Consider the following 13,749-nt stretch of genomic DNA (forward strand, 5'->3'; position numbering starts at 1 on the left):
CTGTTCCTCGTTTTGTGTCTTTTATTGAAATATCCAAGGTTAGATCATTTACTACGGCTTTCCAAACCAGCACCGAAAGCTCCCGCCCAGCCCTGCAGCATGGCATGCTGCCCTTGGTTGGCAGCTGTGGCGCTGGCAGCATCACAGCCCCAAGCACATCACTCCGCCGGCTCGCTGGCCTGCGCCCGCAGGAAGCTCGCCTTCTTCTGAGCAACTCTGTTCTTGCGCTGGGCCAGAGACAATTTGGCGCGGTTCCACCTGCAAGACAAGAGCACACCAACTTTAGCACGAGGCAGTATCAATGGACAATGACTGTCACCCCTGGGGGGGGGCAGGGTATGGCCACCATTCGTTCCCATAATGCAGTGCTTCTCAATGCCCCTTTGGCCCCATGGACCACTCAGACAATGCAAACATTTCCATGGACCACCCAGCTCCCCCTCATCCCTGGTGACAAAACCCATTCACTCATCTCGAATACAAAGTGATGGCTATTACTGGATAACTTTTTTTAAATGCAGCTAGGGTTAGGGTAATTAGGGTAGTTTACCTAACATAATTTTAAGTAAAATATTAATTTACAAAACAGGTATGATAAAGTCATCATTCCCCGGATCAACCTGCATTTGCACAGCCATTGCAGACCACCAGTGAGCCTGGCACAACCAACTCTGAGAACCACTGCCCTAAGAGCTGCTGTGTGCAACCCCCAAAAGTAATTTGCAGTGTCAAGTTCTTCGAGTTTTACATATTTGCTCAACGGCCAACTACTCGTAAATGGGATATTTAACATCCACAGTGAAGCTGACAGCGCGTAGTATTTAACTGTTAATACACACCACAGTATTGACCAGGGCAACCCACCAGATTCTAACCGCAAAGCTCTGCAGAAATTGTGGTCGGGTGTGACTATCTGCTGTGGTAGTGTGTGTATTGTGTAGTTGTGCATGTAGCTGGGCGGTTGTATGTAGAACTTTTTTCACACCCTACGCAGCCAACTATGCTCATAAGGTGTGGGAGCACACAGGACAAGACACACCTGTCAACCCCTCCACCCAGAAAGACGGTACACCCCCCCCCCCCACCAGGGCACTAGCGGCGCCGTGATCAGACCCGTCTTGAAAAAGGTGGTTTGGCATCAGCGCATGGGACCAAGGACCAACTTGAGTCTCCTCAGAGCTAGGATGTCATCACCTCACAGCACCGGCTAGGCTGGGTTTTGCAGGAGCAAGCAGGGGAGAGCTGGAAAGCGCTAAGATCGAGGGTGACGTGATGGTGTGTGCCGCCTACTCGCACGAGCTCTCCAAGTACGCCATCATTGTGGGGCTCACCAACTACACCGCCGCCTACTGCACCAGCCTGCTGCTGGCGCACCACGTGAGAGCCGCACCGATCCTCACCATCGCCTACCCTCTCATCTTGCCATCAGACTACCCCCTTCCACCACGCTACACTCCACACGTACAATTGTGTTGTCGAGCAGCTGTACGATGGTGTGGTTATGATTGTGCAGCCGTGCGGTTGTGTAGTTGCGATTGTGAATCCGTGTGGTTGTGTAGTTGTGGTTGTGTATCCGTGTGCTTGTGTAGTTGTGGTTGTGTGATGGCGTCCACTCAGACCTCTTGGGCTTCTTCGTCACTTCCTTCTTGGGCTTCTTCTCGTGCACCGGGTTCTCTCGGATCGTCTCGTGAGCCTTCTTGAATAGTCCCTCCATCTACACAGCGGCATTACAACCTCACCATCACCACCACCACCAGTCTAACCCCAACATTCCATCTACACAGCGGGGTTAGCCACCTCACCACCACCCGGAATCGAACCCTAACATCCTATCTTCACAGCCGCAGAGCAGGGTTAGAACCTCACCACCACCTCACACTAACCCTCCATTACACAGCAGCATTATTTAAAACTAAACTCAATTATAAACAAATTTTATTTTTTTATATAAAGCTTTCGTGACTGCAGCAATTCATATTCTTAGCTCTTTCGGTAAAGTCACGTTGAAGGGAAACAATAAAATAAATATAAAAACCAGGTTAGGCCCACTGAGCTATACGGCTCTTTCAGAAACAACCCGGCCACAAATGATCGTTTAATTAAGTGGCTTATCAAATGGAATTGTATAGCAGCAGCAGCAGCAGCAGCAGTTAATTGATTCTAAACACATGTATTCTAAACGTGGATGAACACTGGAAGACCCGGGGAGAGAGACACACGCAATCTCAAAATATGCAGCAGGGGTCAGGGTTGGGAATTTAACCCACTACCTCCTCCATACCTGGCAAGGTAGTTAACCATCTTGCCACCATGGCGTCGAACCATAACCACGGGCAATGCTTCCCGGGTGGACCCACTGGCTCTGGCGGTGTACGTACACTGAACTTATTTCGCACCATACGTAGCCAACCGCGCTAATCGGATGTGGGGGGGGGGGGGGTGGACGACCAACTGGCGGTAGCGCACCATGTCGGGGGTGACTCCGTTCTTGATGTAGCGAGAGAACTGCCGCTTGTACGCGTCCTCGTCGTTCTCCATGAGCGAACGCATGTAGTCCGCCACGTTCACGCCCAGGATGTGCTTGCGGTGGACGTCCGCGTTGAACTCTTTGCTCTCCGAGTCGTAGCCCGGGAATCGCTTGGTGCTGCATAAACACAAAGGCACACCACCACGTACAGCCTCTACCACTGACTGTTGTGTATGTACGTATTAACTATTTTTTTATATTGCCAGGTAAGGCCCACTGAGCTGTATCGCTTTTTCCATAAGTGACCCGGTCACAAATTATATTTTAACAAAGCCGCTTGTCATTTAACAGCAGCCAAACGCTCTAAAATGCATATTGCTAAATGCGGAGGGAAAAGCCGGAGGACCCGGAGAAAAATCCACGCAACCACGTGGAGAGGGAGAGAAATGAAAACTCCCAAATATACAGCAGGCGCCAGGGTTGGGATCCAACGCACGACCTTCTGTGTCCAGGCGCGGTAGTTAACATCTCGCTACCGAGTACAATCAAGCAGGCAGCAACCTGTTAAGGCCACAACCTCGCGGCACCACGCGCGCATGCCCCCGGTGATGAAGTTTACTAAAACGCACGGCATCCTTTGACCCGTTCAAGGCAGAGTCGACCTCGGGGAAGGGGGAGCCCAGGACCAGACATCTACGCGCAAGGTGCGGTACACTCGCTGCGTCATTCTGGGCCAAAGGCGGCAAAACAAAACCTTGTGTAAACTCAACGAAATGACACTAATGAGCCAGCAATTGACGAGCCACAGTCACACTAAGTCACCTGCCGCGAGATGACATCGCCTTGGCGGGCAAAATGAATCCTCTTGGTGTTGGGTTTTTTTTTAATTGTCCAATCCTGCGATAAGTTTTCATCAACGTGGGCCAGTTAACCTCCAGGGTGAAATTCCCCAACGGCAACAAAGGCGGTCGGAGCTTGAGCGCAAAACCCGTCGCAGCCAGTGTCACGCGTTCACGGTAAGATTTTTGGTTCGGGCCACTGAACGATGTGACCAAATAATGTGCGGCGGCGTTGTGAAGAGAACCCTCCACCAACCGACCAACTGACACGGCCGAACACAAATAGAATGGTCACGTGGGGTACAAGCGTTATACGCTCACTTGGCACCGGAGAAGGTGGAGCCAATTCAATCCTCAAATGCAACGAGCAGATACAAAACAAATCCATCTGTTGAGCCGCGTTGCAACGTGCGACCTCCCCGTGCGCCCGTTCCTTGAATCACTGGCAGCAGCTGGAGAGGCTGGAGCCGCATGTGGAGGGAAGAGAGGTATAGAATGTGTGCAGGCGTGCCCACCTGTGTGGGATGGAGAGGCCCCCGTCGACGGCGCCCTTGAGCGCGCCGAACACCTTGTTGCCGGTGGTGGTGCGCGTGAGCCCCGCGTCCAGGTAGCAGGTAAAGGCGCCGGGCTGGCCGTCAACGCTCTCCACGTTGAACTCATCACCCGTCACGTCGGCCTGCCCCTCGTACACCTTGTCCAGGCCCAGCTTGGCAAGCAGCTGGTGGACGGGCGACGGAGCGGTGGCCGGATCGGACGGACACGCGTGCGCGGACAGACGGGACGAACGCGAATTCAATGGATAGGACAGACGCATAGACGTGCGCGAGCTCACATGACAGACACGCATTGCACACAGGCGTAACACAGACAGCAGACAGCGTGGACGGCGAACACTGGACAGCAGACATGCATTGTATGTTGAACGCCTTTTGCACCGTACGTAGCCAACCGGGCTAATCGGATGTGCGAATAGACAGACGTGAAACTGAACACAGGCAGACACACAGCAGACACGCCGATTGGACACAGACATATGTAGTTCATAGAGCACACACATACTACAGGTACACGTGCACTGAACACAAAACAGACTCGTGTACATTTAAGACAGGAACACGCGCACACAGGTAGTAGACGCAAACACAACCCCGCACCCACGATTAGCACGGTCGGCTACGTACGGTGAGAAACAAATTAAACAAACGCACACATGCACTGAAGAGACAGAACAGACGTGCATTGAACATAGCAAATACATAGCAGTATGCATGTTGAACGTCTTTCACACCGTACGTAGCCAACCGTGCTAATCGAAGGTGAGGGAGCATACAAGACTAGACACGCGTGCATGGAAAAGAGAAACCACGCACGTGTTGAACGCACGCAGCAGACACATGAACACTGGGGACCATAGCCCACAAACTCTAGCCTCCCCACACACACACACAGCTACGGCACAATTTGCGCAAATAAAAATTTCTCTCCAGGGAAGTTATAATTTAACATCGACTTATGTTCGTGCAATATTTAAAATGTTTCACATTGACAGATGTTTTTACTCAGGATTTATATTAACTCCATCCCCGTAACATTTGATTTTTTTCTGCTTTTGTCGATTTAGCAAACCGGGTCAATGGTGCGAACGACACTCCTATCCTGGTCTCTTAAAAAAAGAGTTAACCGACTACACAAACTGGAAAGCATGCACCACACACCCCCACAACACCCACCAAGCCTACGCACCCACTACCCCACTCAGAAAGGTACCATAATCTCCCTTCCCCCCAGGGCACTAGCGGCGCCGTGATCAGACCCGTCTTGAAAAAGGTGGTTTGGCATCAGCGCATGGGACCAAGGACCAACTTGAGTCTCCTCAGATTTAGGATGTCATCACCTCGCGGCGCCGGCTAGGCTGGGTTTGCAGGAGGGATCAGGGAAAGAGCTGGATTTGACACAATGGGTGGGCAGTGCGCTGCCAAGGACACCGTGGTGGTGGGAGGGCACTGCGGTGGCTAGGAGATGTTAACTACTTCGCCTGGTATACAGGCGGTTGTAGAGGTTCGATGACGAGCCGGACACCTGCTGTATATTTGGAGTTTGCACGTCTCTCCCCGTGGTCGTGTGGATCTCCGGGTCCTCCGGTTTGTCCCTCCACATTTAGATAAGCCACTTAGTTGGGCTATCATTTGGGGCCAGGTTGCTTCTGAAAAAGGGCTGCATAGCTCAGTGGGCCTTAGATGATAAAATAAAAATTCATTTAAAAAATGGTTTATCGTTTTTATAGAGGGTAGGCGATGGTGAAGATCCTCATGCGTTGGTATCGCAGGCGCAAAGTAATCGCAAAAGAATGACGGTGAGGTCATGTCTGATGGCAAGGTGAGAGGGGGCAGGCGATGATGGGGAGGTCATGGTGGCAGTGAGGGTAGTCTGGTGGTACGGTAAGAGAGGGACGGCGACGGTGAGGGTCAGTGCTACGACAGTGAGGATGGCGGTACACGGTGGAGTGCGGCTCTCACGCGGCGCGCCAGCAGCAGGCCGGTGCAGTAGGCGGCGGCGTAGTTGGTGAGTCCCACGGTGATGCCGTACTTGGAGAGCTCGTGCGAGTAGGCGGCACACACCATCACGTCACCCTCGATCTTAGCGTATGCCACCTGCAACGCACGATGTACACAATGCGATGATGGGTACGGTGCAGAAACACAGCTTACGAGGTACAACGTACAAAAACGAAGCGATGATACAAAATAAAGCAAAACTATGATTGATAATTAGCGTCTTTTGGGTTGCATCGTGTCGGCATGTACTTTTTAACAATAGCACTTCACCCGACAGAGCCAATTAAATCGAGGTGTCGCGTCAAGGGAAAATAGCAATTGAGTGGGTTTATCAGCCAAATTAAGAGGAATGTTTCAAACTCCAAGCAAAATGTTGAAAACGTACGACGTTTCGCTGGGGAACAACCAGCGTCATCAAGTGTTTCAAAGCAGCTCTCATGCGAGAGCAGAGCGCTGCTAACACGCGACGACTCCACACAACCACTTGATTCCACAGCCTAAGCACACCATATCTAGAGGTCCCACTCAAAACGCCGCCACCCATATCAAACGTCAGGCAGTTAAAGGCGAGCTGCCCACTAGGGGGAGCTTCGATCAGATTTTGGGCAACGAGATTTTTCTTTTAACGGGGAACGCTAGCTTTGACGATTTCCCTAACACTGTCCCAGAGGATCCATGGTCTTATTAAGTCTCTGCCACCCTATTCCATTTTACCAGGTAAGGCCCACCGAGCTAAATAGCTCTTTTCAGAAGCGACCTGGCCACAAATGATATTAGTGGCTTATAACGTGGAAATGTATCGCAGCCAAATACTCTAAACGCATGTTTATAAACGTGGAGAGAAAAACCGGAGGAACCGGAGAAAAATCCACCCGACCACAGGGAGAACACACAAACTCCACATATACAGTAGGCATAAGGGTTGGGATGGAACCCACGATCTCCTGTATACCAGGTGAGGTAGTTAACATCTCCTAGCCACCGCAGTACCCAACTTTGGCCCCTGCCACCCCGGTAAGGGCAGCCACAGGCGGCCGTCCCTCCTACCTGGCAGATGACATCACGGTTGGTGAGGCGCACAATCAGACGGTACTTGGGCGTGTTGTACTTGTTCTTGTCCTGAACGATCAGGCGCTTCCGTGCAAAGTAGTCGGTCTTTCCCTCTGTTTCAGAGAGGGAACAAGGGACAGGTGTGCACGGGGGAAGAGATGAAGCGAGATGAGGCAGCAGTGAGTGGAGGTGGGGAGTGGGCGAGGGGAGCGAGGGGTGAGGGCGGGGGCGAGGGAAGGAGAGGGGAGTGGGGGAGAGAGGTAGGAAGCGTGGGAGGGAGGGGGGGCGAGAGAGGTAGGGGGCAGGGCAAGGAGGGGTGAGGGAAAGTTAAAGCCGTACACAGTGCATGTCGGCGTCACTGTGGGTGAGAGGTGGCTGGGTGGCTCATAAGTGAAGACCACGATATTTGTGCATTTCAAAGTTGATCGATTCTGCTCTGATGGAGCTGAGTGGACACCGCTGAGATCCTGGGTTCGAATCTGGGTTTTAGCCAGACGTGGTTGCGACTAAATTAGGTTAAGTGGAGCAAGTTGATGGGTTGGTGGCCAGGAATTACTGCACAAAACCCATATTAAAGTTGGTTCTGCACTGTGTGGTAAAATTACAACTCTGATAATTAAAATGTCACGCTTGACCGTCATGCGACGAACAACATTACTCCTTGTATAGCAGAGTGGGTGGGAAAATGATGACCTAAGGTGTGGACCAGAGATCACTCGAAGATTCCAAAGTAACTGTGTGATAACACCAGCACTGCTGTGAGAGCTCCGAAGGAATAGTCGTCTCAGCGCAAATGGATATGAAATCGTGGTAAATGTATTTAAGTGATGCGAATACGAAGGGGAACTCACCACGACGCCTCTTGAACTTGACCTGGTAGCGCTTAAAGTATGCCTTGCTCTTCACTGTCTTTATGAACCCCTTCTGCACAGTGGACAAGCGCACACAGAACCAATCGCCACCGTCATCACTGCATCCTCGTACGGATAACCTGCACCGGTGCAGTGAAATTAACAAACCCGTGGAAAACCGTCCTTGTAAAAGTGAATTGCGATTCATGTCAATTATATAATGCGTAATTTGGAGAATAAAGTGGGCAAGACACTAGCCACTCATCTACCACAACTATCATCTCTACCACAAGCACCATCAAACTTTAGCACACAACACCTCGACCAACGCTCTCCATCGTCACAACTACCATCATCTCCACCGGCACTACTGATATCCACGGGCACACTACCACTAACCACCATCTCTACCACTAATAGCCAACTCCGCCACCACAAATAATTTTCTTCCCCATAAGCCCAACCCTTAGCTACCATCTGAAATCACTAACCACCAACTCCCCCACCACCAATCACGCCATCGTAATTCTTACCTCTAAAAACATTTTGCCAACAAAAGTCGACGGCCACCATCACAACCATTACCATGTTTCACTTCATCTCTACGGCCACTAACCACAACCATCCTATCTCCAGCAAAACTAAGCAATATATCCAACTACCATGACTTACACAGCCGCCATCTCCACTAACCACCATAACTACCACAACCACCGTTTAACAACATGTTGTGGCCAGTCTGAACTTCGTGAAACTATTTTCTACGTGACGAGACCTTTCTGATCTTCAGCCACGATCAATCCGCTACTGGATGAAGGGCTCGCCAAAATCGTTTCAATCTCCCACGATCCTGCATAGCAATAATGTACCGTAGCACGTGTACACTAGACTCAATGGAGGATTCAATCATCGCTGTTAAGTGGACGCCCCCACGGATGCGTTCCGTCGCTTCGCTGCCATTATGAAGCTTTCGTGACTGCGGGAATTATTCTTGGGCTCTTTCGGTAAAGTCACGTAGAAGGAAAAGAAATAATAATTATTTATTTCCTTTCTACATACTTTATTTGTAAAGTAGCATCAGGTTCAACCCGACGTTTTACAGTGCAACCTCTGTTGGCAAACCGACAAACACACTCGAGACCCCCCCCCCCCCACGTGCTGAAAATGGTGGATGCGCTTTGCGACCAAACTTGACCACGTGGGTTTATTCGTGTCGGTAAAGGCGTGGGGAGCATAGCAGTAGAGTACAATAGATGTGATCAGTACCCTTAACGTTGCCCGCGAGGTATTAGCTGCCGATTTAATGAGGTCTCCCAATTCGAAGGGTCGTTATAACCAGGCTCGGCATCCGCTTGGCTTCCGAGCACCGACCCCCTTAGCAATGCTCACCGACAAATTCAGCCGTTCCAAGTCTCGTAAGCCGTTCTTCGGGGGAGCTGTGGATAATAGCTCCTCAGAACCCCATTTAATAACCCAATACGGCCCAATCCGAGAGCCATGTGTTCGCAGTAGGCCTCAAACCCCGCCGTCGAGTATGGGAATTTTCTCACGGCCCCGAGGCTCAAACCCACGCGAACTCGAATGAAGGCTTGTAACGTTCGCAGAAAAATACGTAAACTTTACGCTACGTGCGCATACCACACTGCCCAACCACCAGGCGGACCCTTGCCCCGGGAGGCGCGGCTAGGCGAGGAGCGGGGGAGCCGGCGCAGGGCCTAGAGCGATCCGTCAACATCCGTCGCCATCCACCGCGCGGGAGTCGGCGGATTGCGGCGATGCGACGCGGAAAGTCGCGGGCGATGCGGGAAACTGCAATTAGCACGATATGGGAGCCGCGAGGAGCCACTTACCATGGTTCCCGAGGACTCGGCTTGCCCGCGATGGCGCCGCTTCGGCCCGGATCCCAAAGGGAAAGGAAGGGCGCTGGGCGCATGCGCGGACTTGAGCCCGCCCACTTCCGAGAGCGCTGATCAGTCGCGCTCGCTGATTGGTTATAGATCAAGTGGGCGGAGAGACGCTTGCTAACCAATGGGCAGCGGCGACACAAATAGGTCCTGCAAGAGTTGTATCGATTCAGTTCCATGGATCGATCGCAATCGACTCCGTCGTCGTCATCAGCCATGATCTTGCCCACTGCTGGATTAAGGCCTCCACCCTGGCGTCGCCTCGCTCACTGCCCAGTGCCGTAATAAAATTAACGTGCACACACACGAGCTGATTTCATCCCTCGGTCTCCGTGGTGGACGTGCTTTTACGCACGTTCTTTCCACTGGTTGCCATTCATTCATTCACGACTTCCCACTGCAGGTCAACCTCGCTTCTCCTGCTCATACTGTTCGTCCATTGGAGTTCCCTCTTTCCATCGTCATTGTTTCTTTTCCAGCCCCCAGCCATCAAAATATAACCTTGCTCAATTCAATTATACGACGTTACACTCGTGGATAACTTCACCTACGATTAACACGTTTGGCTCTGTACGGTGCGAAATAAGTTCAACATACGTGTACGTGCTTCCATGATGGTGCCGTTTGTTGCTGACCGCTTTGCGTTTTGGGCCATTTGGGCTTTTGGTCAGCAACTATGTTTGAAATAAAAACACCTCGTTAAGTTCGACCATTGTATGGTTGCGAGAATATTTGGATGGCTCTAAATTCGAATTATCATTTGTGGCCAGGTAGCTTCTGAAAATGGTTTTACCTAGTTAAATACAATTGTGTTCTTTATTATTTTAGTGATGTGTTTGCCTTACCTATACTTTGCACCTATACTTTGCACCTATACTTTGCACCCACTGGAGACACAATATGAAAAATAACTTTACGGCTCATCGGATTCCTCCAGGATTAATAATATGGGTCAATCATCGCTTTCGAATTGATACCGCCGGCCAAAGCTGACTTGAGAAATCTCAACAGATGTGATACGGTCTGAAACGAACTCACAAACACCACGTTGTGAAAGACCCAACGCAGGAGATCCCTGGTTTTGACCTTCCACGAAGCTCATGGTCCACTCTAAACCATGTCCTACAAACCATGTCAGATGCGGATACATGATGCACAAATGGAATATTAAAAACTCTCCAATGTGCGATTGTGGTCTCCGACAACAGACCATAACAACATGTAATTATTGGAATGCCCGATCCACAAATACGAAGGAGACATCACAGTGATACATTCCGCTTCTCCTGACACGGTTATCTGGCTTGACCACCTTGAACGTAAAATTGTAGATGCCATATGAAAGACGAAGAAAATGTTTACAAATTATTTTACCAGGTAAGGCCCACTGGGCTACTGTCGCTATTTTCAGAAGCGACCTCATTATCACAAATGATAACTCAACGAAATGGCTTATTACGTGGAAATTTAGAGCAGCCAAATACTCTGAACGCGTATTTCTAGCAGACGGTTGCCTCGCGAAGTTGACTCGCAGCGTGCCGTCCATAATTTGTCATCGCTCGGGGCAGATCAATGAAACGCGTCCCTCCCGCCTGTGGATGCCTCCGATTGGCTACGTACGGTGCGAAAGAAGTTCAACATACGTACCAAAGAGTATCAGTATTGGTAAAAAAATATATATTGCTGTGGTTTTCCCACCGGATGATGATTGCTTGTGTTGCAATCGAAACGTCGTGATTTAATTTATTGTATACCTATGTAGTGTTCGATTTCACTCGGACAACTTCTGTCTTTCTCCGAACACCGCTTTATTTACAACTCTCAGCATGTCCTCCACATTCCACAGTATCCTGGTCGCCACGGCTCGCTCGCCGTGCTTCACTCGACTCGCTCGCCACCTTTGTCTCTCCACTCCCCACGATTACTTCGCTTACTCCGCACTCAGCGACTCCGCACTCAGCGACTCCGCACTCAGCAACTCCGCACACAGCGTCTTCACACACAGCGTCTTCGCACACAGCGAGTTCGCACACAGCGTCTTCGCACACAGCGACATCGCACACAGCGTCTTCGAGCACAGTGACTTCGCACACAGCGACTTCACACACAGCGTCTTTGTACTCAGCAACTCCACCCTTCAACTCTTAACTCCAACTCTGTCTCTCAAACTCTGTCTTCCAAACTGTCTCTCAAACTCTGTCTCTCAAACTCTGTCTTCCAAACTCTCCACACTTCAACTCATCTCCAAGCTCTCCGCTCTTCCACCTCTCTCCAAGCTCTCCACCATTCAACCCATCTCCAAGCTCAACTCCCTTCAACTCAACTCCCTTCTGTTGACTCCGACTCCCGCTCTTATACCCGCTATCATTACACCCCCAATTAATTAACCCGCGTCCCAACGGCGCTCTGCGTGACCGTAGCACCTGTTCCTCGCCAGACTTCCAGACGCCTCTCCAGCCCCGGCAACAGCACCAACCAATCACAGCCGTCCACGGCTACCCCAGCTTAATTGCCCCAACATAACCTGCACTCTATTCGCCTTCACTACAGACTGACCCAAGATAACCCGTACTGTCTGTGTGATCATGTAATCACGCTGTTTCCACAACGCACCTTCGTACTCCACTACACCTATGTGACTTTACCGAAAGAACCAAGTGCATGGATCCCTGCAGTTACGACAACTTCAAATCTAGATTGATACGTGCCAATAGCAATACCCCCCATTCGCCACTAAGTGATGGCGACGTCACCACGGGGCCTGTGGCAGGTCAGATGCACTTTGATGCCATATGAAGTGTCGACTGGGTCATGAGCTGGCCTGGGAGGGGGGGGGGAGTAGCGTGCTATAGAAACTGGGAATGCGGGTATGGAAGCAATATATAAAAGCAATTTAATATTTAACCTGGTTAATAACATCCTTCCAATGATCGCTCAATTTGAATCCATCCTCAGTTGAAGTTATGTCTGTGTTTGTATATCTGGATGGCTTCGTGAACAAACCTTTGATAGTAGCCTGACGGCTTTCAGAGTACCTTGGTCTCGGAAAAAACAATATCATGAGAGCCCACAGCATTATAGCAGTGATCAGCAACTGCGGAAGATCCAGTTCTGCCATGTTTCAAATCAGCCTTGTGCTCGCGAATGCAGTCCGATACATGTCGTTTCGTTTCCCCAATGTAACAATCACCACAAATGCAACTAAGTTTGTAGACTCCAGGGTATTGCATGTCATGAATGACATCCTTTACGGATGGGATTATATCACGGATTTTGTGTACTGTACTGAATCGGACCTGGATATTATGTTTGTTTAAGATTTTGGAAATCTTTTTGGTAACACCTGTTATGTATGGTAACGTGATGGTTTTGATCGGAGTCTCAGAGGGTTGTTTCTCTATGGTTGGAGAAACAGCTTTGCGGATAATATAGTCCGAATATCCATTCATCTTTAGTGCCTGGTGTACGTGTTCCAATTCACTGGCTAGGTGGTGTTGGTCAGATATGCAGTGGGCCCTATGGTGTAACGTCTTGATGAGGGAATTCTTCTGTGCCGGATGGTGGTGGGAGTCAGGTTTCAGATAGATATCTGTGTGGGTGGCTTTCCTGTAGACAGAATGTCCCAAAGAGCCATCAGGTTTTTTTCTCAAACAAAACATCAAGGAATGGTAGCTTACCATCTTTCTCCACTTCCATGGTGAATTTGATGGACGGGTTGTATTGAGTTTATGCGGTTGAGAAATGGTTCAATGCTGGCAGGCCATGTGGCCAAATGACGAAAGTGTCATCCACATATCTCTTCCACAGGGAAGGACGTAGGGTGGATGTCTGGATGGCGTCTGTTTCAAATTTCTCCATGAAAACATTGGCTATCACCGGTGACAAGGGGGGACCAATGGGGGTACCCTCATTTTGTTTGTAGAAAGTACCATTCCAGGTGAAGTACGTGTTGATAAGGCAGTGCCTAACCAGCGCAGGGACATCAGGGTTCAATCCATGTTGCACTAAGTCTTCAATTATTGCTATGGTGTCAGGTACTGGAACCTTGGTGAATAGAGAAACTACATCAAAGCTGACAAGGAA

The 13,749-nt window shown here is 50.2% G+C and overlaps 1 protein-coding gene across 1 annotated transcript; it reads right to left on the minus strand.

Moving 5' to 3' along the window:
* Positions 1 to 3: 3 nt before the first annotated feature.
* On the minus strand, positions 4 to 9,770 carry RPL5 (ribosomal protein L5). The gene is made up of 8 exons (XM_032979628.2): positions 9,613 to 9,770; positions 7,763 to 7,835; positions 6,909 to 7,024; positions 5,823 to 5,957; positions 3,822 to 4,024; positions 2,467 to 2,644; positions 1,620 to 1,714; positions 4 to 258 (listed from the first exon to the last, which is right to left on the minus strand). The coding sequence occupies exons 1-8, from the start codon at positions 9,613 to 9,615 to the stop codon at positions 159 to 161; spliced, it is 903 nt and encodes a 300-aa protein (XP_032835519.1). The 5' UTR covers positions 9,616 to 9,770; the 3' UTR covers positions 4 to 158.
* Between the last annotated feature and the right edge of the window lie 3,979 nt (positions 9,771 to 13,749).

Source organism: Petromyzon marinus, chromosome 74 (assembly GCF_048934315.1).
Source record: "Petromyzon marinus isolate PM22_M1 ecotype Great Lakes invasive population chromosome 74, UKy_Petmar_22M1.pri1.0, whole genome shotgun sequence".
In the NCBI taxonomy this organism is placed as follows: domain Eukaryota; kingdom Metazoa; phylum Chordata; class Hyperoartia; order Petromyzontiformes; family Petromyzontidae; genus Petromyzon; species Petromyzon marinus.

Bases quoted from the DNA above. Each gene is read 5' to 3' on its own strand.
- RPL5 (XM_032979628.2), bottom strand. The intron at 4,025-5,822 runs GTGAGAGCCGCA...CCCGTCCACCAG, and splicing joins GCCTGCTGCTGGCGCGCCGC to CTGCTTGCCAAGCTGGGCCT. The intron at 259-1,619 runs GTCTGAGTGGAC...CTTGTCTTGCAG, and splicing joins GTGACGAAGAAGCCCAAGAG to GTGGAACCGCGCCAAATTGT.